At 32.5% G+C, this 25,893-nt stretch overlaps 2 protein-coding genes across 2 annotated transcripts in view; both read right to left on the bottom strand.

The window, feature by feature from the left end:
- Window positions 1–24,268, bottom strand: part of LOC126881076 (insulin-like growth factor 1 receptor) — a 220,555-nt gene extending 196,287 nt beyond the window's left edge. Inside the window, exon 1 of the mRNA XM_050645107.1 lies at window positions 24,098–24,268. The gene's annotated coding sequence lies outside the window, so the exon portion shown is untranslated. The remainder of the gene's footprint in view (window positions 1–24,097) is intronic.
- LOC126882483 (insulin receptor-like) overlaps window positions 1–24,337 on the bottom strand; it is a 57,070-nt gene extending 32,733 nt beyond the window's left edge. The window contains exons 1-2 of the mRNA XM_050647449.1: window positions 24,326–24,337; window positions 24,098–24,272 (exon numbers count right to left, since the gene is read on the bottom strand). Coding sequence (XP_050503406.1) covers window positions 24,098–24,272; window positions 24,326–24,337 — 187 coding nt within the window. The remainder of the gene's footprint in view (window positions 1–24,097; window positions 24,273–24,325) is intronic.
- Window positions 24,338–25,893: the final 1,556 nt, after the last annotated feature.

The following is a 25,893-nucleotide window of genomic DNA, read 5'->3' on the forward strand; positions in this document are numbered from 1 at the left end:
TAATAAAAATTAAAATGTATCAATCATTATCAAAGGTTATTGGAATGCCCAATCAGAGCAAACTATCCGCTGTCCTGGGCGCAGCACCAATAATTAATGTTTATTTAAAAAATTCCTGACGCCGTGGTAGTTAATCGATTTTAATTTTGCAAATTTCAAATGAAAGGTACAGTACACTTCTATACGCTGTGAGCTCGTACGTAGAGGGGATATTTACAAATTCGCGAACGCCAGTAGTGACAAGTTTGTAAACGTTTACCAGAAATTTGACATAAATGTCAAAGTGATTAATTTAAAATTAAAATTAAAAACATTAATTATAAACAATATTAGTTGGTCAAAGCTGTGGTATATATTTTTACCTTAAATATACTTACGTTTTAAATACTGAATTTTAAGTTTTTTTAATGTTCCGTAATATCTAATTATAAATAATCTGTTATAATCTTAGCGCCATCTACACGATTATTGTCAAAGTATCCGAAGAAAGAAATTGATATTGTATCAATCGAACGTCAAAATGATTAGAAAAATCTTAAAAAAATCGATTACAATTTAATTACTTTTTTGCGTTGTAAATATTAAGCGATAACAATTAAATAATAAATTTAAAAATTACCGGTAAAAGTTGAATTAGTAACCGCTAGGAGCGACACCAGCGAAGCTCAGAGCGTATACGCAAAAAAAATTTCAACTTGCTATCTGCTTTATTTTCAGTGCTACAACATTTTGAAAAAATTAATTTATTTTGCGAAAACTGGATTGCAAAATTTATTTTGCAAAATCTATTGAACCGATCTTAATGAAATTTACAGTGTTGTTTTACTGTATCATAAAGTTTTTCTGCGTGAAATATGATGGTCTTAAATGTAGCATAAATGGTTGAAAAACGTAAAATGCGAATAAAGGTTTTTGTACGTTTTTTTCGCAATTATTGCTATTTTGCAACAAGGGTGACTATTTTTTAAAATTTTAACCAATTCTATATTGTAGGAAATTTGATTATGCAACTTTTATGTCAATACAACTTTTCTCGAAAATGAATACTTTTAAAGTTATAATCAAAAAACGAAGAAAAAAAATCGAATTTTTCCTTCATTTTTTGACATTTTAAATATTTAAACAATGTTCCGGACCTTTTTGAGAGGGAGGATAACTCAAGTATTATTATTTGAGTTATTTTCAAGCAATTTCTGCAAAAAAATTTGAGTCACCTCTCAACGTCCAAATGTACTAATATTTTTACAGATGCGCCCTGGTCTAGATGCTTTTTGCTATTTTCTTACCAAAAAATAAAATACCAATAATATTTTGAGCGTAACTCACTTACTTTTAATGTTAGAAGTTAAAAAAAACAAAAATAAACCTTTTTTTAAACACATTAAAAAATTTGTAATGAATTTTCCACGAAAAGTGCTCCGGTTTTTGGTTGTTTCACATTGAAATATTCGATTTGGAATTTGACGAAAAGAACCTACTTTTCATTAGCTACAACTCTGTTTCTACTGGGTCTGCAGACCTCACGCATACACCATTTTTTTTTCAATTTTACTAGGAATATTTTTTTCGCTAGAATACTTACTTTTTGAGTTATCTGCGAAAAACCGTCCAAAATCATGTTTTTTTTTTTGTTAAAAATGAACATATTCTATAGTATGTAGAATTGAACTTTTTCTTATATAATAATAGGCAATTTCAACTACCTATTCCAAAATCTGCATCTTTCCTTGATTTTTTTGAAGGTTTTCGTAAAATTTTGTGTTCCCTGGTCGGGCTAATAGAGTAGTCAAATAGAATTACAATACACGTAAATCAAAATGAAATTCCGTACAGGTTGGAACAAATTTTATATTAAAGTTTTGGTGAAAACAAAAGATATTTTCAAGAAAGTATCTAATATAAGGGGATCATTGTTATATGGGGATAATGAAAAATAGGTCATTTTTGTACATAATTTTTATAATTTTTTTTCTGTAAAGTTGAATAAAAACGCTTTCATTTAAGACTGACTAAATTAAATTTTGCCCTTAATTAATTTAAATAATTATAAATAAAGTTTGAAAAATAAATTTGCAAAAAAGTATTATTTGCATTATAAATAAGCACTATAACAGATTTTATTTTGTAGGAGAATTTGCGTCATGTTACCAGTATAAAGCAAAAAAAATTGAAAACTCTTCTTTTTGATACTTTCACAAAATTTATTATAATACTATGTGACTACAGCTGTTTCGGCAGAATGCCTTTCTCAAGTGATTTATTTTACTATGGTGTTTTTAACTGAATAGGTTGAGGAGTGGGGAGCTGTTTGTCTCAAGTCGGTCATTCAGAATTATGTCTGTATTTTTCAATTTATTAATTTCCATAGATTTTAATAAAGATAGCTTAAGGCCTTTATTTTGCATATGAAGAATTAGAAACTGCTCATTAAAAGAATGATTATGATCTAGAAGGTGAAGTGCGTATGTAGAATCTGTTTCTCTATTGTTGAAAGCCCTTTTGTGTTCTGCTATCCGTTTGTCAAAGGTTCTGCCAGTTTGACCGATGTAAGTTTTCGGACAGTCACAAGTCAGTTTGTAAACACCGCTCTGTAGTTGCTTTCTCTTTCGGCTCTTATTGTTCTTAATGTATTTGCTTAAGTTGTTAGTTCTGAAAGCTGGTGTTATTCCTCTCTTTTTTATATATCTGGCTATTTTTGTTGATATCTTGCCTGTATATGTGATAGAGCAGAAGGTACTGGGTTGTTTCTGTGTTGGTGGATTTACTAATTTCAGGGCTATCTTATGAAGTTTTTGGTTTAAAATTTTGTTAATTGTTTGTTCGTTGTAGCCATTGTTTACTGTTAATTGCTTAATGATGTTCAGTTCTATCTCCAAGTTATTTTCTGACATGGTAATTTCTGTCAGTCTATGTATTATGCTATGGTAGGCTGCTAATTTATATTGTGTAGGATGGGATGATGCATTGTGTATAGTTGTGTCAGTATGGGTAGGTTTATGAAATACGGAGAACTCATGTTTGTTGTGCAGTCTGGTAATAGGGAACTTGCATAAAATTTTAAATTCGAAAAAATGGTATAAATTACAACAGAACATAATTTAGAACCTGTATCAAAAATAAAAAAGTTTTGTTTGTCTTTCGTTTGGCCCCTAAAGACGACTAAAAATTCAACTTATACCAGCCACCCCAAAACGCGTCGTGACGTCACGGGGTTGTATGTTTACATTCTACAAAAATTGTATATATAATTTTAAATTAGACATTATAAACGTCAGTAGAAAATACAGTTATGTGACGTTACAAATGTTTTTGATCGTTTGAACTATTCATAGAAAATTTGTACTTTTACAAAATGGTTTTTATTTTCAATAGTAAACCTTCTTTCTTTTCCTTCAAAAACTGTATCAAACTGCAATCTCAACAAACTGGTTTATTTTATTACAATGACATACGATAAGGATAAATAAATGTCATTAGAATATAAATATTTTTCCTTTATTCCCCGACGACGAACTGGCTCAACACCCAAGTATGTGGAGGCCAATAAACTAAAGAAGAAGAAAAAAAAAGTCTTCTTGCTAGCAGTTGCCGCTAGGGCATCTATGCCATTTCGTTCGTTGCAATTCGGGACTGCACGCTGGGGTTTGTTTTGGTTGGATCAGGGAGAGAAGCATATGTGCCTCCTGATGAGAGACTAATAAGTTTCGAAACCGGTAAAGGTGCTTGCAGCACTCTCTGATTGGACTAGGATATGGTTCGGCTGTATTTTCGTTTTGCAACGAAATTGAAAATGGTTATTCATTTTTGATTTACTTACTCTGTGTGGAGTATGAAGGGAACCATTCTCGTTGGAACTTAACCGCGCTGAGCAGATGGGACGTGAATTGTAAATTGTAGAATTCCCTCATCTTCCTTAGTCTCAGCATCCGTATGGCTTGCAAATTGTAGAAGCCTCGGAGGTGTAACCAGAGAAGGTTCCCATTGTTTTCATTCTGGTGGGATGTTCTATATGCCATTAGAGTGAAAACGTCTTAAAGAAGAAGAATATACGTAAATATAACCATAAACTGAACCACATAGTTAAACTTTGTGACGTCACGGGTCGTTTGAACTATTTTAAGATAAAGAAGACTTTAAATTTGTACTTTAAAGTTATTATGAGTTTTTGAAGCGTGAAATTTTGGAAATCTCATTTTTATACAAAACTGAACATTATTATGTAATAAAAAAATGTGAAAGTTCCCTATTGTTACATCTAGAAAGTTTATGGACTTATTCTGTTCTATTTCTATTGGAAACTCAATATTACTATGGAGTGAATTAATGTATGATAAAAATTGGTCAAGTTGTCTGTTAGTTCCTGTAAAGCATACTAGAATCCGCGCATCTCCACCAATATAAGAACTGTTTTGAATACGGGGTGAAAAAAGAAACCTTTAAAATAAGCCCGAAAGTGCATAAACTGATTAATTCTAATCAACTTTTGTCCTATACAGTTTTTTCACTAAGTCGATACTTTTCAAGTTATTTGCGAGTGAATATGTTCATTTTTAAACAAAAAAACTCACGTTTTTAGACGGTTTTTCCCAAATAACTCAACTCCAAAAAATTTTTTTAGAAAAAATATAGACTACAAAGAAGTGAAAAAATGGTGCGATGTATGTAAATAGGTAGTGTTCGGAACGCACTCAAGTTGGTAACATTGTAAGAGTGACGTGACAGCGACAAGTATAAGGAAGCGGAAATAAAACCATTCTGAATCTAGACACGATAGCTACGATAGATACAAGTTTTATCATTACAACCTCTCCTCCAGAGTTAATCTAAAAACCCTACCACGTGTTACTTCACAAATGGTGTAAGTGTAAGAGTTGTAGCTAATGAACTACAGGTTCATATTTGTCAAATTCCCAATCAAATATTTCAACATAAAATAACCAAAAAATGAGGCACTTTTTGAGGAAAACTCATTCAACTTTTTAAAGCTTGTAAAAAAACTTTATTCTTGTTTTTTGAAGAAGTATTTAGTATCCAAAAAAAGCAAGTTATGCTCAAAACAAGGCTGGCCCCCTTTTGTTGGTAAAATAAAAACGAGAAAATCACCCCATAATTAGCATCTCAAATGAAATTAATCGTTACCGCTCCACAAGTTGCTTTACTTATGTTGTATTTATATGATCTGTAAGTTTCGTCAGTTCGAAAGTGCTTATAAAACCACCAAAAACCTGTTTTTTTTTTTGTTTAAAAATGAACATATTCACTCGCAAATAACTCGAAAAGTATTGACTTTTGATTTAAAAAACTGTATAGAACAAAAGTTGCTTATAATTAATCAGTTTATCCACTTCCGGACTTATTTTAAAGGATTCTTTTTACCCCCGAAAAGGGGTGAAAGTAACCCCTAGGGTAAAGGTACACATCGGCACAATATTGCTTGTTTTGTTTGACATGTTACCTACGTGTATGCCAAATTTCATGTCAATCCAAGCGGTTTTTTAAATTTAGAGCAAAAACCGTGAGTAAACGTACGATAAACCGTTATTTTTGCAATAATTTATTAATAACAAAGTCGGAACGTAGTTTAAGCTATCAAGACTAGTGGCAATCGATTTAGCGTATAAAAATACTATGAAAAAGACTACAAACTTGCTGTAGATAGCGCTTTTCGGCGAATAAACAATTATTTTGTTATTAACAAAATAAGAACATATTTTGGGTAATCGCGACTAATCGCATTCGATTCAGCGACCAAAAATACACCAGAGAAGGCCTTAACACTATTAATTTATTTACAGGGCTTCTAATAATTCCCGAAAAATACCTAATTTTACCATAATTTGTTAATAACAGTTAAACGCACCATATTTGGGCTTCCAGACCACTTCCATTGGATTCAGCGACCCAAAAACCTATAATACCACCATCAAATCACGGCGAGCTAGAATTTCCCACGGAACTCCCTACCCTATGTTGCGACTAGACTATGAGCTATTTCTTAGTTTCTGTTTCCGTGTCAAGATGCTTTATTTATCATGATTAATATACCTAAAGCATTATGTCTCATTAACTTTTAGAATTACCAACGGCAAAACTATACTTTGCTGTAAAAGTAATGATCATAATATATCCTTTTATGATAGCAAATATTGTGTTCGTGCATATAAATTGATTGTTAGACTATTAAATAAAGATATAAATATATTTTATATTCATATGCAAAAAATACTTCAAATATGTGTATTAATTACCAATATAGCTGTTATTATTTTATATCTCGGATATTTCAGTAGTTCAATAATGTCATTAAAAAGAAATTAAATATTTATTAATCTAAATAACTACATGTCTACTCTTTAATTAAATATGTTAATTTGTTTTAAATAAATATTACCAAATACACAATAAAATGATACAACGAAATACATTAAATTGTTAATAAAGATCTTATTTTTAATTATTAACAATCGAATAAGATTACCACCAAGAAAGAAAGTAAACTTATAAACGCCATGGAAAAAATGCGAACTAAAACAGAAAATTCGAATACGAACAAAAACTGACAGAACGTACTTACTAAAGATTCAAGTCTTGAAATCCTCCATAAACGTTTTTAATGAATACTATAATATCAGCAGCAAAATAATTGATTCATAACAAATCAGATGAGTTCAAAAACTCAGCAAGGAAACACAAGATTAAAGAAAGAAGAGACAACTTGCAAGACCGAATACTTAATAATAAAAATAACACAAATCGTAATATAAGGAAGTACAAAATAACAGTTAGGTATATGAAATATTACAAGAAACGACAGGCATACGAGACTGGATGAAGAAAACAAGCGAATGTAGAAATCTGATTATAAAACTAATTAATGATGAAAACGAGGAAATTATAAAAATTAAAAAAAAAATATGACTGTTTTACCACTACCATTGCCAAACTATATACGAGTCAAAAGCAAAATCATCAGCAGGTAAAGACGAAAACGACCGAAAAATAGTAAAAAATGTTGGATCTGTAGATATACCAGACGTAACAGAGGACTAAAAGCTCCAGGTGAAGACAGAATAGTATTAGAAATGATAAAGTTTGGAGGACAACACATAATAAAAATGCTAAAAATTATCTTTAATAAATGTAGCGAAATACGCCTAGTGCCCACTGTTTGGTTAAATGGTAAAATAATAGAACACTAATCGAAAAATTAAACGAATACAACATAACACTCTGGATAGCTATGGTAGAAAATCCTTACCGTTACAATTTAGAAACAATAGAATTTTTATTCTGTCTAAATTCTAAATGAATGTAAAATAAATTATCAGTTAATAACTTATTTTTGCTTGTCTTTGACAGTCCATCAAATATTGGGAAAATTTGATATTAACTTTCTCAGCAGAGAGGACCATTTAATTCAAAGATTTCATCCTTTATCCAAAATAGTAGCAAATTTGTGAAATGGTCTCGATCCCGCGTATGAAAAAAAAGTTGATTAATAGCAAGCTGAAAATTTGTTAATAGCTTAAGGGTGTCTAGTCGAATAAACTTTGATATGTGTGAACACTGGAACAGGGGCAGTTTTAATTGTGGAACAGGTTAAAAATTTGGAACGGTCACAGCACGAAAACGGCACATTTATTTTGTCCGACAGAACAGACTTAAACTCTTCGAACAGAGATTAAACTCTCATGCAAAAATCAGACTGCTATTTATCACCAAATGGGCGTTTTAATGAGTGGAACATGTAGAATATGTCAAATGACAGGAATTATGACAGGTAATAAATAGCAGTCTGATTTTTTCATGAGAGTTTAATCTCTGTTCGGAGAGTTTAAGTCTGTTCTGTCGGACAAAATAAATGTGCCGTTTTCGTGCTGTGGCCGTTCCAAATTTTTAACCTGTTCCACAATTAAAACTGCCCCTGTTTCAGTGTTCCCATATATCAAAGTTTATTCGACTAGACACCCTTAAGCTATCAACAAATTTTCAGCTTGCTATTAATCAACTTTTTTTTCATACGCGGGATCCAGACCTAACAGTAAGGTCTCGTTTTATGCGGTGGATACGTTCTTCAGAAAAGCGCATATAAAAAAATCGCATAAAAAAGACTTTACTTGCATTGAAAAAGTAGGGATACATTCCGTGGTTTTCTAAAATCACATAAAATGGTGGACGTTTAAAAATTGTGTCTTTCATGTTTTTTTTTCCATTGGGCCAAATAAAATCTTAAAGACGAAATTAAAAACGCAGACTAACGATATTGAGATTGCAAAAACCTCTTCTTATGGAACATAAAACTTTACGACACTTAATTAAATAAAGAAAAGAAAATAATCGTTTTCGTTTTGATTCAATTCGAGTCTCTTGCCATCCTCTGACACCGTGTTTCGGGGTCTCTATCCCTTATCAAAGAGGCTATGCAAGTAGTTTGATAAGGGATAGAGACCCCGAAACACGGTGTCAGAGGATGGCAAGAGACTCGAATTGAATCAAAACGAAAACGATTATTTTCTTTTCTTTTTCATACCTTACTCGGTTTAGAGTACAAAATGACCACGTTTCGTTAAAGTATTCTGAGACGCATTGTTGGAGTGCTCCTCCTAGCGGCGCCGCTTGGTACTATCGTATCTCGGTTAACAGAATTCCTGACTCGTGGTCGAAATTTATTTTTATTCATTACTTAATTAAATGTTTCAACCCAGAAATCAAAACGTGCTGTTTATTATACTGCTACTTGAAATCAGCAACATTTAAACTCTTAGGCAAGCCGCACACCAACGAAACATGAAACGTAAAACACGTTTCATGAAAATAAAACACGGCTAAACAAATCTTGAAGTCCGCCTACCAATGAAACGAGTGTGATTCATGCTCATAAAACATTTTTATTTTCGGAGAGTTTCATAAATGGCCGGACGTTTATTTATTTAGCAGTGTTTTATTTTCATGAAACGTGATTTACGTTTCATGTTTCTTTGATGTGCGGCCTAAAAGACATTTAAATTTAATTTCAAAACAATTAAAGTTATACCTTTCAACTTTCAATGCGAAACTCAGATTGATGTAATAGCTACATGCTACATCATGTAACAAGATAATACCCGAATTGCAAATCCTCAGATTACTGACTATACTGACATCTGGATGGGAATAATTAATTATACTAGTTGTTAATAATATAAATTTTTGTATAAAATACAAACCGCACAACTTCAAAATCGCATTAGAAAAATCCGCATAAAAAGAGACCTTACTGTATACTACACTAGGTTCGCTTTCAAGATGCAGTAGAAATAAACAAACCAAGACACGTTAAATGCCACTAGGAGCACAACCGAATCATAATTTACAATGTAAATACATTGTAAATCCCAAATCATGATTTCCAAAGTTTATACATTGTAAATTATGATTCGGAAGTGCTCCTAGTAGCATTTAACGTGTCTTGGTTTGTTTATTTCTACTGCATCTTGAAAGCGAACCTAGTGTATATTATGTACTTGTCTTTATTCCTTTTTTAAATTTTGACAAAAATTTCTTTAAAATGCATTAAAAAAATAAAGAGAAATGACAGAGAATGAAACATATTTATGGTAGGGGAGCCCAAGCGGGGATTTTTGCAGTTACTCGAGCGCGTCAGATTATCATATGGGGAGAAACTTGGTATTTCGGAGAGAACCAGGAGAGTTCGTTAAGGGCGGCTCGAAAAAAAAATATATTCTCAAAAATACTCGAAATTGTCATATTAAGATAAGGTAAGTTAAGTACATGCAAAAGAATATATATTTCAAACATCTGACGATTTGAGCGGGGAGTAAGAAAATGGGTGAGTCAAAAAGTTTCACAAAAAAAGCGAATATTTCGCGAAATGAACGTCAGATCGAAAAACTAAAAAATACGTCTTCAATATTTTTCAAAAATCTATCGAATGGTACTAAACATGACCCCCCACGGTGAGGGTAGGGGGTAAATTTAAAATTTTAAATATAAACCCCGCGATATTTCGTAAAATGAACATCAGATCGAAAAACTGCAAAATCCACTTTCAAAATGTTTTTGAAAAATCTATCGAATGCTACCAAACACGACACCCCACGGAGGTGGGTGGGGGGTTACTTAAAATCTTTGGGACCCCCAAATTTTTATTGCAGATTTGGATTCTTTACTTAAAAATAAGCAACTTTTATTCGAGACATTTTTTCGAATTATGGATAGATGGCGCTATAATCAGAAAACACGATTGTTGGAAATGGAAAATTTAATTAAAAAGTGGAAAGTCCCCACTAAAATTGAAAATTTTACTTTACTTTTTTTGGTTTTAGGACCTAATAATCACAATTAAATAGGTCCCCATAACGCTTAAGTGACTGCAAATTTAGCATACTTTGCTCCCCTACCATTATATTCTCACTGATGGGTGAATTTTCAAAGATTTTGCAATGTGTTTCCCGCATAGAATCAGCATATATCTTGCTAGTTATTAAAGGTTCTTCCGCTTTAATTAGCATATATTTATGCAAATATAATATACAACTCTGCTGCACTTCTGCCGCTGCGACATTCTGAGCTATTAAAATTTCGTTCTATTTGAAAACAAAATTTCTGGAGCTTGCATATTCAAACAATATGTATTCACTGATTAAGAGAACAATGTGATTGTTTAGTGAAAAAAAAACGAATACAATATAACACTCTCATGGTAGGGTAGCCCAAGCGGGGATTTTTGCAGTTACTCGAGCGCGTTAGATTAAAATATGGGGAGAAACCTGGTATCCTGCAGATGTACATCTACCATATATTGGCTCTTAACACAGGGGAGTTCGTTAAGAGAGGTCCGAAAAAATATCCATAAAAAACTCGAAATTGTCAGATTAAGATAAGGTAAGTTAAGTACATGCAAAAGAGTGTGTGTATTTCAAAAATCTGACGATTTGAGCCGGGCGTAAGGAAATGGGTGAGTCCCAAAGTTTCACAAGAAAAAAGCGAATATTTCGTGAAATGAATGACACGTCAAAAAACTAAAAAATATGTGCTCAATATTTTTTAAAAATGATACCAAAACGACTTCCCACGGATAGGGGTGGGGGGTAGATTTAATATTTTAAATACGAATCCGGCGATTTTTCGCGAAATGAACATCAGATCGAAAAACTGTAAAATACACTTATTCAATATTTTTGAAAAATCTATCGAATGGCACCAAACATAACCTCCCACGGAGGTGGGGTGGGGGGTTACTTTAAAATCTTAAATAGGAGCCCCATTTTTTATTGCAGATTTGGATTACTTACGTAAAAATAAGTAACTTTTATTCGAAACATTTTTTCGAATTATGGATAGATGACGTTATAATCGGAAAAACGATTTTTGGAAATAGAAAATTAAATTAAAAAATGGCAAGCGCCCACTAAAATGGAAAACTTTACTTAACTTTTTTTGGTTTTATGACCTACTCTTCACAACCCAATAGGTCCCCATAACGCTCGAGTGACTGCACATTTAGCATACTTTGCTCCTCTACTATCAACAGCTATGGTAGTACATCTTTACCACTACAATTTAGAAACAGTAGAATTTGCAATTCTTGCATCTTCTATTGTTGCAATAATAATTATCTCTAATCTTATAAAATCCGAATGCGGACAAGTCACGCAGTGTGTCCTGGAATAACACCGCAGACGACGAATATAGAAAACGAAAAGGAAACGTTCACGTTCCGTTTTCATTCGTCTAGGAAAAAAAAAGGACTCTTCTGTCCTTTTTCCTAGACGAATGAAAACGGAATGTGATCGTTTCCTTTTCGTTTTCTACATTCGTCGTCTGCGGTCTTATTAATTGAAAAAGTCGCAGATTAAGGATGTACCAGAAAGAACTTTCAACACGAATAGTCTCAGATTTAAATAACTATTTACCATTTTTGGCGGATTCTGCATCTGAGACTCTTCAATTTGTTAAGAGATGTCGCTGTATCGCGTCCTAATGGGGATTTTGAATTATCATTCAGATTCCCTTTAAATTGATGGTCCGGCTGTTTTTCGATTCAGAGGAGTGCACGCTAACGAACGCTGCTGATGACGCCTGCAATGGTAGAAACAGCCTGTCCAGCGGGTGTGCATCCCTCTGAATCGAAAGCAAGCAAAACCATCATTTATTATTTTAACATTTTGCTTTAATTAATACGGTTATACTTATTTTAGGTAACACTGATGATTGATGATGCTCTTGTTACAGAGCGAAAACGTTTTGTTTATATGTTTGTAGCCCTATAGGGGCTTTTTAAACTAATATACCTTTTACCAGGACAAAAATGTTTTATTAAATTTTACTTGTAATTAATGGTATAGGTACAGCCAGCTGCAGGAATTTCTTCCTTGTGGATATTGATAAATAATTACTTACCTAAAATTTTAGTTGAAACTTAAAGACTTTGTTGGAAAACCGGCTATCTCCGAAGAAAATTTTCGTCGAACTAAATCGGGAAAAACATGTCTCTATGCAGAATTTAATTACGGTGAACTTTTATTTGGGTGTTTGGTGTTTTTGGTGTAAAATTAAAATCTTTGGAGTTATAGAGCAATAATTGAAAAATAAACACGATTTGGGGGCGTCATTTTGTTTATAAAATATATATGTATATTATACACTTGCGTCCAAGGTTCTTTACCCGTGCGTCTAGTACCTACCTAGATTTTTTAAATTTGTCTAGAACTTTGAACAAAGTTTTCTCAAAACTTGGCACTTACACCACTTTTGTGTTCTAGGGTCCTCATTTATGCTTCTCTTCGGCAGTGCTTTAACTATAGGGCTTTTCATTCACAGTCATTTGTTTCGAGCTTCTGTCATATGTCGTATACTCCGTGTATATTAATATTATACACAGATTTTACAACATAATATGACACAAGCTCGAAACAAATGACAATCGATGAAAAGCCCTTTATCTTCAACTTTCTCAGCACAGCCGACCATTTAAGTCAAAGCGTTCATCCCTAATCCAAAATAGGCCAAATTAATGAAATATACTACAGTAAACTTTCTCTATAACGAATACGGGTATTACAAGATTTCGATTCTAACGAGGTATGGTATACGGTATACTAGATGTCCCATGAAATTATCATTGAACTATAACACCTCTATAACGAGGCATAATTGGTTATAACGAGGAAAAATGAAATCGAAGAATGTTTCTTTACCTGTTTTTGGCGTGGTGATGGCCATAAATAAATACCATAACTGCCTGTATACAGAAATGCCCAACGTATGTGTGCTTATTGAGACCAGTGCTGTAATAAATTCCACCGCCGGTAATAAACTTCTTCCTTCTTGTTTATTTATCGACCGATATTGAATATTGTAGGAAGTTTATAATTTGCGATGGCCAAATTTCATTGTTGAGGTCGACCATCGACACCTAATCAACTACGTAAGAGGCATCAAAACATTTCAGTGGTGGTGGTACGCACAATAATATTGTTGTATGATATAACGAGATCTGCTTATAACAAGGTAATTAAGTCCGCCATTTCAGTTCTCGTTATAGAGGGAGTCTACTGTGTTATAGTGTTCCATTCTATTTAACTCACACTGTATATTGTCGTTGAACGCAGAACGTATTGCTTTCAAATTGAAGTTTACGTAGCTATTCTTCGAGGTCTTCATTTTTTTCGAATCCTGAGAAAACTAATAAGTAATTTAAACGCAGAATGAAAGATTACATTATTGCCGAGGACCGAAAGTCCCTGAAAACTTCTATAATGTTTATTTTAATAAGTTACAGGGGTGAAAAACTAAGAGAAAATGTAGTGTGATTTTTAATTTCAAATATCTCATTCAAAAGGAACTTTTATATTTATTCTAAGGGACTTTCGGCCCTCGATAATAATTTAGTCTTTCATTCTGCGTTTAACTTTTTTAAGAACATTTATTAGTTTCTTCAGGATTCGAAAAAAATGGACCATGTCCGTGGTGATATTTTCCAAATCGAACATTCGCTATCTTTGTCATATACTGAGTCAAATAGAATATGATGACAAGACAGTGATAGTTTTAAATATTTTAAATATTTGACATGGCACCGGAAATGTTCAAAATAATTGTAAGCGTTCCATAGTAACAATATATTATTAAAAAATCACTTTAACACTTTTCCTCTTTTCTCGATTGAGTATTAGTTTTTGTTGTACATATAAATTATTACAATCACTGGATACATAGTGAAAAAATTATCACATTTATTAACTGAATTAATAATTTGCAAAAAATAAAATAAAAATTTTATTTTTAATTTGCAATTATACAAATAACAGTTATCCAAGAACATTCAAAAGTTAATGACTTTTTACACTCTTTAAAGTTAATGATGACATTGTCAAGTAGAATGACATTCTAGTAATGTTTACATATCCATACCAGTGTGAATTTTACTACACATAATTTGCCGTGTAAAGACAGAAAAAGTAGGGATAGCCGTAAAATATTTGCGACTAATGTACCGATGGCCTTATTAGCAGATTATATTATCAAAAATTTCCAAAACGATCAAACCCGTTTTTGTAGCGAGGAGAAACACATTACAATCACATATTGTGAATGAATTGAACGTTTTTTATTGTTATATAAATATGAGAAAGTTAATAAAAGTTTAGAATTGTTCTGAATTTATAGCAAGGGCGTCGAAAATGGATTTTGTCCCATTTTGACCAAACAACCAGAACTTTTTGCATTTCCATCATACTAAAAAAGTGACGGTTCACGCTAAATTTGAATATTTTCTGTTTTTAATATACTTACTTGTATTCTCGCTTGGTTTGGGATAATATTACTTTTTATAATGTTTTTCAGGAATAATAAGATTGTTTTAATGTGTAATGCTATGTACTAGTCAGTAAGGAGTATGCGTAAGCTGTTTATATCCAGGAAAAATATCAAAACTGTCTTCAAATTATATTATATTATATAGGGCATGTCAAAAGTAGCTGGACGGTCAAATAACAGCATAGGACAGCTCTGAAATTAGTCTTTCCACTACCATAGACAAAACCAGTACCTTCTGCTTTATCACATATACAGGAAATATATCAACAAAAATAGCCAAACACATAACAAAGAAAAGAATAAAACCAGCTTTTGGAGCTAACAACAATTTAAGCAAATACATTAGGATTGTTCTTACGGATTCTGATGAGCCAAAAGAAAAAGCATTTATTAAAGAATGGTGTATATGTTATAGTCAAAGCCCGAATTTCAGGCACTCCTAGGTTTGACTAGGCAATCCTCAGGTCTGACTGATGGTCTTAGTCAAAGCCCGAAATAAATTACAGTTTCGGCCTTTGACTAGTCAAACCTAGGAGAGACTAAGCTAGTGAGGCAAAGGTCGAAAATTTATTTTTATGAAATCGGGGTTTGACTAGTCAAACGCCGATCAGCTATTAAAATGTAATTTGTTAGATTAAGTTTAATAAAACGTCATTTTTTAATTTTAATGTATATTATTTTTATATTGTCGTAATTAAAATAAAAAAAATAGTGTTTATTCTCACATGTTGAGGCATGTTGGCATTTATAGTTGCATAATACGTTACACCTTTTACACTTACATAATTTTGAAGAGCATTTCTTATTGCAGTGGCATTTTATAAAGTGACAGCTTAACGTCTGGAACATCTTGGAAATTAAAAAAATTCTCTTTGCATTCTCTTATTTGAGTTCTTGAAAAAAGTGGGTTCATTGTTCCGTATTTCGTACCAACTCTATAATATAAACCGTCAATTGTTTTATCTTGTATGATACCCAAAATATTTCGAGCATCTCCTTTGGCTCTATCAAAGCTGGTGATAGGTATTGTTACAGTTTTTCCGATCGAAATTGGATGAATTTTTTTTCACTTAATTATTTCATAGAATAAGCCTGGGATGAAGACTTTCGCCTTTTCTGAATTTATTTTAACCTTTTCTGTTTGTGCATAACGCATGCATGTAACTTTTCTTTCAAAATCTTTATAGTATGCACCAAGTGTGCTGTCAGCGCACACAACATGTAGCACCTGACTACAAAGTATGCACGTATGTGCGTCAGAGCTCTCTTTTTGGCAAAACAACAAACCATATCTAAAGAAGTAATCTGAATTGTTTGACAATTTACTACCTCTCCTAGAGACGACGGTCCAGGGGCTTCGTTAGTATTATGGTGATCCTTAGTTTTTTGTCCGATTGCACAGTCTTCTTTCAGAGTTGACAATGATATTCACATTCCATCTGTTTGTGCTAAAATAAAATTCATATACTTAATCAAACCAAATTACGTGTAAATAATAATCAAACTCTGTTCTCTCAACTCAGACTCATTTTGACAGATTCAGAGTAGGAAACGTACAACACAAAATTTTCTACCTCACAATATTAACAGCTCAAATAAAGGAAATACGCTTGAAGGTCTTCATGACCAGGCTAAAGCTATGAAACAATTAAGTGAAAAAAAATTTTCCTCCAAAACATACTTTGAATGCAGTTAAATTTTTTTGGCTTCAATTTGTCATTGTGGTTTCAACGATATATTAGTCCTTTAATCAAAACAATTTCGTTAGTGACCTTTTCGTCGGAAATTTCTCGTTTCAAAAGCTCCCAAATATTTTCCATCTGATTAAGGCCAGAAGTTGAACAAAACATTAAAAAAATATAAAATATGTAAGATTTTCAAATATTTTATTGCTGTTTATTATTAAATATATTATAGTTAACGCATAACATTAACATTGCATAACAAAATTAAATTTAAAAATCATATTTTAAACAAAACGTACCTAGTGGAATAGTTGATTTTTGTGAAAATTCATAGGTGGTCATAATAATATGGCCAGGGACTGTAGGTTAACAAGTATATGGACAAGTTGTTGAGGGCAGAGAGAAGACAGCCAACAAATCTGTGTTTGATACATATTTTGTTTGTGAAATGGAATAAAAAGTGATGTCATCTATTTATTTTTTTAATATGTAACGGTTTTAATGTTTTATTTATAGTCCTGTCGCCAGGGGGGCTACAACGGCCTTCTTAATTCAGATGGACTTACCCAAGTTTTTTTTATGTATTTTGACCCGTAGAACACGAATTTTTTGGGTAACAGTTGATCCGGATGTCGATAAGGTTTGTTATAAACAAAGTGGAAGAATTACATAATAGCGATTTCTCGCAAAACAAAACATTTTTTTGTATTTTTTGGGTCATTCTAACCAAAAAATGTTCCTACAAGTTTTTTCGTAGGATGCATAGTTTTCGAGATAAACGCGGTTGAACTTTCAAAAAATCGAAAAATTGCAATTTTTGAACCCGAATAACGTTTGAATAAAAAATAAAATAGCAATTCTTCTTACCGCCTTTAAAAGTTTAAGTCAAATTATATCTAACAATAAAACACTTAAAACGTTTGTTTTCTATACTTCCACAAAATTTATTACAACTATCTGACTACAGCTGTTTCGGCAGAGTGCCTTTCTTTATTGTTAGATAAAATGAACTTCCATCAAGTAACGGTCGAATCCATCAAATTATATCTGTTTTGAATATTTGCATTGCTAAAAATTTATTTTTTGATTGTTAAAAAAAGCTATAAACACATAGTGTTTCCCGTGCCTAATACATGCGTTTTAATGCATGCTACTTAGAAATAGCCCCGCTTGCACTTTTACCTCCTCTACGTACTCGTTCGATTTTAAATGAGAAATCATTGAAACATCACTCAAGCACTAGGTGTTTATAGCTTTGTTTTAACAATAAAATAATACATTTTTAGCAATACAAATAATTAAAACCGATATAATTTGACTTGAACTTTCAAATGCGGTAAGCAGAATTGCTATTTTATTTTTTAATCAAAAGTTTTTCGGGTTCAAAAATTCCAATTTTTCGATTTTTTGAAAGTTCAACCGCGTTATCTCGAAAACTATGCATCCTACGAAAAAATTTGTAGGAACATTTTTTGGTTAGAATGGCCCAAAAAATACAAAAAAATGTTTTGTTTTGCGAGAAATCGCTGTTATGTGATTCCTCAACTTCTTGGTTTATAACAATCTTATCGACATCCGGATCAACTGTTGCCCAAAAAATTCGTGTTCTACAGGTCAAAATACATAAAAAAACTTGGGTAAGTCCATCTGAATACAGGAGGCCGTTGTACCCCCCCTGGCGACAGGACTATTATATTTATTAAAAGATTTCTATTTATTATGTGTTAACGTTTGGATCAAAGAATTAATAAGTGAAATTGGTGTATAACTCTAGTTATACAATAATTGTAACCAAAGTTTTTCTTTTTCTTTATGGCGAGGTAGATAGCAGAAAAATATTATTTCTTTTTTAAAGCCGTCCACAACTGAGTCAAAAAAAGGCTAATATGATTTAACTTTGTTTTGGAGCTCGCTAAAACTTTGTCGAGAAGTAAAAGGTCGCTCAATTAATGTTGATAAATTACTTCGCGAAATCCCATTTGTATTGTAAGAGGTATACTTCGCTTTCCCTTATTTTTGAATTTCTTTTGGGAGTTTAAGCCACTAGATTGTAATTTCTGTAATCCCGATAGTATAAATGTAAGACGGAGGAAAAGCAGGTTAAATTTTAAAAAATATACTTTGGACTGAAACTGTATTAAAAAGTAAATACATAAATCTTTGCAAAGTAAAAAAATTTGGTCTCTACACAGTGTATCAGCCAAAAGGAATAAATTCGATTTATAAATGAGGGCGTTTTCGAAAAACGCTCTAAAAATTTCTTATATTATGTTTTTTGTTTTGCTTCAAATACTTATTCTATTTCATCTAAATTTAAGTCAAATAATGATCAAATACGACATTTGGTCAATGTTGTTACATGACACCGATTTTTTCATTGACATAATTTTTGATTTACATGTTTACTCTGATTTGAGTACGAAGGGAACCATTCTCGTTGGAACTTTACCGCGCTGAGCAGATGGGACGTGAATTATAAATTGTAAAATTCCCTCATCTTCCTTAGTCTCAGCATCCGTTATGGCTTGCAAATTGTAGAAGCCTCGGAGGTGTTACCAGAGAAGGTTCCCATTGTTTTCAATCTGGTAGGATGTAGAGTAACATCTTTTGATGTTGTTTTGTGTGCTATTAGATTTAAAACTTAGTTTTTGCTAGCAGTTGCCGTTAGGGCACCCTGCCATTTCGTTCGTTGCAATCCGTGACTGCACGCCGGGGTTTGTCCTAGTTGGGTCAGAGAGAGCAGCATATGTGCCTCCTGATAAGAGACTAATAAGTTTCGAAACCGGTAGAGGTGCTTGCTGCACTCTCTGATTGGACTAGATAATGATGCAGCTGTAGTTTCGTGTTGCAACGAAATTGAAAATGGTTATTCATTTTTGAATTATTGTTAAGTTCTCTGTTAATAAAAAATATTGGATTCCAAACACGATTCTTCCCACACTTAAAAATCTAATATGTAAATAGAGTGAAAGACGGGATAATTGAAATTTAATCCGAATACACTTGTCGTCAAAATAAACGTATTCCTGGGATCTGGGATGGAATAAGAAATGATGACAAACAAGCGAAAAAAGTCGTTTTATTCGCAGAACAGTTTAAATTGTATGTTTACTTTTCGTTCATTAAATGGTGTTCAAGGAATATTATTAATTGACCCAAAAAATTTCCACGCTATAATTTAAATTGTTATTTAATACTACTTATTAATACTACTTCCAAAGATATTTTTAGAATCACACGATAAGATAAAATTTTTTCCACCTACCTCTACCGAAAGTATACTTTTCCGGACCTGGTTGTAGGGAGCAAAGTTATACTTTTCCTCCCTAGGGAGGAAAATATTTTTCCTCCCTAGGGAGGAAAAGTAAAAGTGACATCATGGTATTTCGTTCATGAAAAATAACTTATTGACGCTCTGTATAATATCTATTTTCTATTACGAAGTATCTATACATTTTAACGTTTATTTATAAAACATCCTGTATTTTGCAGAATGGTAAAAAACAGTAAATTGTTATTTTGATTTAACAATGTTTACATTAATAATTTGACTTATATTTGACAGTTGACAGTTATATTGTACCTACTTGTTGTTTTAGTTCTAATAAATTTTGTTGGTTAGTTACATAAATAAATTAAGTAAAAATGAAAAAATGACTTGTTATTTGAGGAAGGTGGAAAAACCATATGTATAACATGGGAGTAAAGTGTCTTTTCCTCCCTTGAATGATTACTGCCCTCCGCTACGCGTCGGGCAGTAAACTTCATTCTCGGGAGGAAAAGTTACATTTTCCTTCCTTGTTATACAAATAGCTATTGTTTCCTGGTAATAAAAACATTATATTGTAGGAGGACATCTCAGTGTTTGTTTATAAAATTATCCATTTGGGTCCCTTATCCATTTTGGTAACAAAAAAGAAATTGAAAATAAAAAAGATAAAGGCAGTTTTTGTTTTTATTTGACCCAGAGTTGGACCATCATCTCCAAATAGCTATTTCAGCATCTCTGCATCCTCAGTGAAGCTATGCAGTCACAACTCTGAAACAAATATCAACAATCCTGCCAATTTAAAGGAAAACATCGCGATGCAATGTTTCCACCTTTTGAGACGCAAAACAGCGACATCTCTCGTAATACGAAGAAGACGAAAAGCCCTAGATACAAAGTTTACTACTTTTATATAATTAGAATAATTAAAATAAAAATAATAAACAATATTTTAAATCCAAAACTTTTCGTTAAGAAACTGCTTAACTGCTTTCTGGCTGCATCCTGTATCTCGGGCTTTTACAATATAAAAGCACAAGAGACGACGAATATAGAAGAAAGCAAATAAAGGAATTACCTTTTTTTACCTTCTTTTCGTCTAGGAAAAGGACCGAAAGACAGTTTCAGGTACTCAAATCTGAGTAAAGATGAAAAAGATAAAGGCAGTTTTTGTTATTTGACCCAGAGTTGGACCACCATCTCCATATAGCTATTTCAGCATCTATATGCATCCTCAGTGAAGCTATGATGCAGTCACAACTCTGAAACAAATACCACAATCCTGCCTATTTAAGGGAAAACATCGCAATGTAATGGTTCCACCTTTTGAGACGCAAAACAGCGACAACTCTCGTAATACGAGCAAGACGAAAAGCTCTAGATACAGGATGCAGGATGATATTGTAAAAGCCGGAGATACAGGATGCAGCCAGAAAGCAGTTTGTTAACGAAAAGTCTTGGATTTAAAATATTGTTTATTATTTTTATTTCAATTATTCTCAGGGCCCCCGCGACCATATGTGCAAAGTGTGCAATGCACACGGGCGCCATCCTTTAGGGGCGCCAAAACTGAGGGTCAAAAATTGCAAAAATATTTACAAAAAAAATCAAAAAGCAAAAATTAATTTCAAAATAAAAGTTGAGAAATTAAATAGTTCAGTTTTACTTTGTTTGGATGACATTATTAGTCTTTCTATAGATATAAAATAAAAAATCCCGCTATAAATATAACAAACACCCATTCCGTAGACAAAACTGTAGATAAGAAGTACCTAACTATGCCTTGATTTCGTGGGAAAATTCTAAACTTGTAAGTAGTAGTGTGTGGGCGGTAATTATATCTCATCGATAAGCCAACGATTGTGTGACGCTCAAATGATGAATAGACAAGATTTGAAAATTGCATACCCATCAAATAACTAATTAGACCGGGCTGTATCGTCGCCCCCGTTAGCGAAATTATTCCGATTCGATTTTTTTGCACAAACTTACTCAAAATGAGGTCCTTATAACAAATCCACAGGGTGCCAGGCGGTGCCGTGGTCGAAAAATTGTTAAAACAAATTTACAAAAATAATTGTTTCATTTCGAACAACTTTTTTTAGATCACTTGGGTCATTCTGAGTAAAAAAGGTCTCTTGTCATTTTTCACTAAAATTGATTGTTGTCGAGTATACGCGATTTAAAATTTAAAAATGCGAAAATAGCCATTTTTAAGGCTTAATAACTCGATTAAAATAGTTATTTATGAAACAGTTCGTGAAGTATGCTTTTTGCGAACGCACGCGATGTTTAGAGCACGAGCGACAGCGGTGCGAGTGCTATACATCGCGTAAGTTCGCAAAAAGTACTTCACGCACGGTTTCATACAATATTTTATCTACGATAAACAAATAAAAAACTGTAACTCTTCGTCACTGGAATTCATTTCTATTCTACAATATTTAGAAATTTGACATTTAAAAATTCTAACTTCTTTCAAACCACAAAACTGCCAAAACTTTTGTTGTAATTTATTGCTCACAATGTCATCACCGTGACAACGCGAAAGTTAAGGATATTTGGTTATATGAAAGTGTGCCAGAAGACAGTGTGAAAAAGTAAATCCCATTTAAAATACATTGATTGTTGTCAAGTTATATGGTCATTTTCGCATTTTTCAAATCTTAAATCGCGAATAACTCGACAACAATCAATCTTAGAGATAAATGACAAGGGACCATTTTTACTCAGAATGACCCAAATTACCTGGAAAAAATTTGTTCGAAATGAAAAATTTTTTTGTGAATTTGTTTAAAAAAAATAGTTTAAACAATTTTTCGACCACGGCACCGCCTGGTACCCTGTGGATTTGTTATAAGTAAGTATTATGGTAAGTTTGTGCAAAAAAATCAAATCAGAATAATTTCGCTAACGGGGGCGACGATACAGTCCCGTCTAAAGGTACGTTTTCACTGGCGCAGCTGCGTCGTTAAATTAGTAAAAACAGTAAAAACGTATCTTAAATGGACAAAATTTGAAAATCGCGTTACTCTGGGTTCGCCATCTACAAAAAGGTGTGATGTTGTGAGAAAAGATGTTCTCGGGTTAAGTTTAAACCCTCTATGTGTGACATAAGATGGTCCAGCAGAATTGATTCAATAAAGCCCCTTAAACTTTATTTAATTAAGATTTGTTATGGTGTTGCAATGGTGTTATTTGTTTCAATTTGCTTTATTTCAAGCACCTATCTACCTACCTTCAAAAAAATAAATAAAAAACATTATCAAAATGCCTTAAGGGGCGCCAAAATCCTTTTTGCACACAGGCGCCAGTAGTTCTTACGGGGCCCCTGATTATTCTAATTGTATAAAAGTAGTAAACTTTGTATCTAATTGTATAAAAGTAGTAAACTTTGTATCTAGGGCTTTTCGTCTTCCTCGTATTACGAGAGATGTCGCTGTTTTGCGTCTCAAAAGGTGGAAACATTGAATCGCGATGTTTTCCCTTAAATTGGCAGGATTGTTGATATTTGTTTCAAAGTTGTGACTGCATAGCTTCACTGAGGATGCATAGATGCTGAAATAGCTATATGGAGATGGTGGTCCAACTCTGGGTCAAATAAAAACAAAAACTGCCTTTATCTCCTTGAAAATAAAAGTTGTCAAAACTTTCAACGCGTTTTGATCAAAACTGCTTCTTTCAAAGGCGGTGGAAATTGTAACTCAAAAACTACTTAACCGATCCATCTGAAATTTAGCATTGATTTTATTTCGTGAAGTAATGCTGTCGAGATATTTTTTGTTTTATGCTTATTTCTTGTTTGATAATATATATGCCGATTTTTACAAAAAAAGTCGTTATTTTGAATTTTGAGTGATACCAAAAACTTTTTCGTTTCACATGATCCAATGATAAGTTCTGATGTCCACCGCAAAATTCATTATATTTTGAGGTGTCTTCAACAATTTGCCACCGTTGGCTTATTTTTGAATACTATGGCTTCAATTTTTTTTTGAATACTCTTTGAATTGTACCGAATATATTTTTTAATTAAAAAATAAAATTAATATTCTACCATAGTTTTCAAAAAAAAAATCACAAAAATGTGCTTGAAATGATTTTAAACCATACCAACCCCCCTTAATAGACATAGAGTTAATTCTAAAATGATTAAAAAACGAATAACAATGTTTATGACTTAATTCCATAAGTGGTAAATATCTCGTAATAATGACAAATTCTACATTTTCGTACCTACTATTGGAAGAAGAAAAAATAAATTTTTGTTTAAAAATCTGCACATAGGTATATTGATTCTGGAATAACTAATTAAATAACTTACCTTTACAAGCCGAGGGACACTTTCCGCATTTATCTTGACTAGCAATGAGGTATGTGGTCACGTTTTTTTCAACTCCTAACTTTTTCCAATTTATTGACTCAACGTAACACAAGTTAGGGGATTTTCCTATCCTGACTTGACCTCTAGCTATGGAGAGCAGATTAACCAATCCAATCTGGAAAATATAAGAAATATTGTAATACAAAAATAAACTTTGGCATTATGTACATTATTTGGCATTATAATACATGAGTTACTATCTACTTTATTTAATGAGAAAATACAAAATTGTAATATAAAATGTTAGGTGGCCCGATCGGTAGTTAGCCTCTTCGCCAGATGGCGCCACTGTCGCAAGAGAAATCTCTATCATTGTGTAATACATTCTTGTGGACGGCCTATGTCAAAATACCAGCCAAATTGGACTCATAGTTTTGTTTTGACAGCGTGTGTAAGTCAAGCGGGCGGCATATTTACATAATATGTATGCTCCTATACCACGGCACCAGATAAGAGTGCTGAAATCGGTTAGCCTTTGATATACACTATTACGCTACAAACCCTCATTGATTTCGGCACCTATTAAAATAGAACATCTACTAAATTTTGGTGTGTAAGTTTTTATTGCAATTGATATTATTTAGTCCTGTCGCCAGGGGGGGTACAACGGCCTCGTTAATTCAGATGGACTTACCCAAGTTTTTTTTATGTATTTTGACCCGTAGAACACGAATTTTTTGGGTAACAGTTGATCCGGATGTCGATAAGATTGTTATAGACCAAGAACTTGAGGAATCAAATAACAGCGATTTTTGGCAAAACAAAACAATATTTTGTATTTTTTGGGTCATTTTAAGCAAAAAATATTTCTACAAGTTTTTTAGTAGGATGCACAGTTTTCGAGATAAACGCGGTTGAACTTTCAAAAAATCGAAAAACTGCAATTTTTAAACCCGAATAACTTTTGATTAAAAAATAAAATAGCAATTCTGCTTAGCGCCTTTGAAAGTTCAAGTCAAATTATGTCGGTTTTGATTATTTGCATTGCTAAAAATTTATTGTGTTATTGTTAAACAAAGCTACAAACAACTAGTGCGTGAGTGATGTTTCTATGATTTCTCATTTAAAATCGAACGAGTAGGTAGAATAGGTACTAGTGCAATCAAGACTATTTCTATGTTACATGCGTTAAAACGCATGTAAAAGCACGGGAAACCCTACGTGTTTATAGCTTTGTTAAACAATAAAAAAATAAATTTTTACCAATGCAAATAATCAAAACCGATATAATTTGACTTAAACTTTCAAATGCGGTAAGCAGACTTGCTATTTTATTTTTTAATCAAAAGTTATTCGGGTTCAAAAATTGCAATTTTTCGTTTTTTTTAAAGTTCAACCGCGTTTATCTCGAAAACTGTGCATCCTACGAAAAAACTTGTAGAAATATTTTTTACTTAAAATGGCCCAAAAAATACAAAATATTGTTTTGTTTTGCCAAAAATCGCTGTTATTTGATTCCTCAAGTTCTTGGTCTATAACAATCTTATCGACATCCGGATCAACTGTTACCCAAAAAATTCGTGTTCTTCGGGTCAAAATACATAAAAAAAACTTGAGTAAGTCCATCTGAATTAACGAGGCCGTTGTACCCCCCCTGGCGACAGGACTAATTGTAAGTATTGTATATTTATGTTTCAATTTATTGCTTGAAAAATAGGAATAGAAATGTCTTTTCTTTTCTGAAAAATGTCTTGATTGATTGTTTGTGATTGATTGCAGATTCCTAGTCATAAATT

This window comes from Diabrotica virgifera, chromosome 3, assembly GCF_917563875.1.
Source record: "Diabrotica virgifera virgifera chromosome 3, PGI_DIABVI_V3a".
NCBI lineage: Eukaryota > Metazoa > Arthropoda > Insecta > Coleoptera > Chrysomelidae > Diabrotica > Diabrotica virgifera.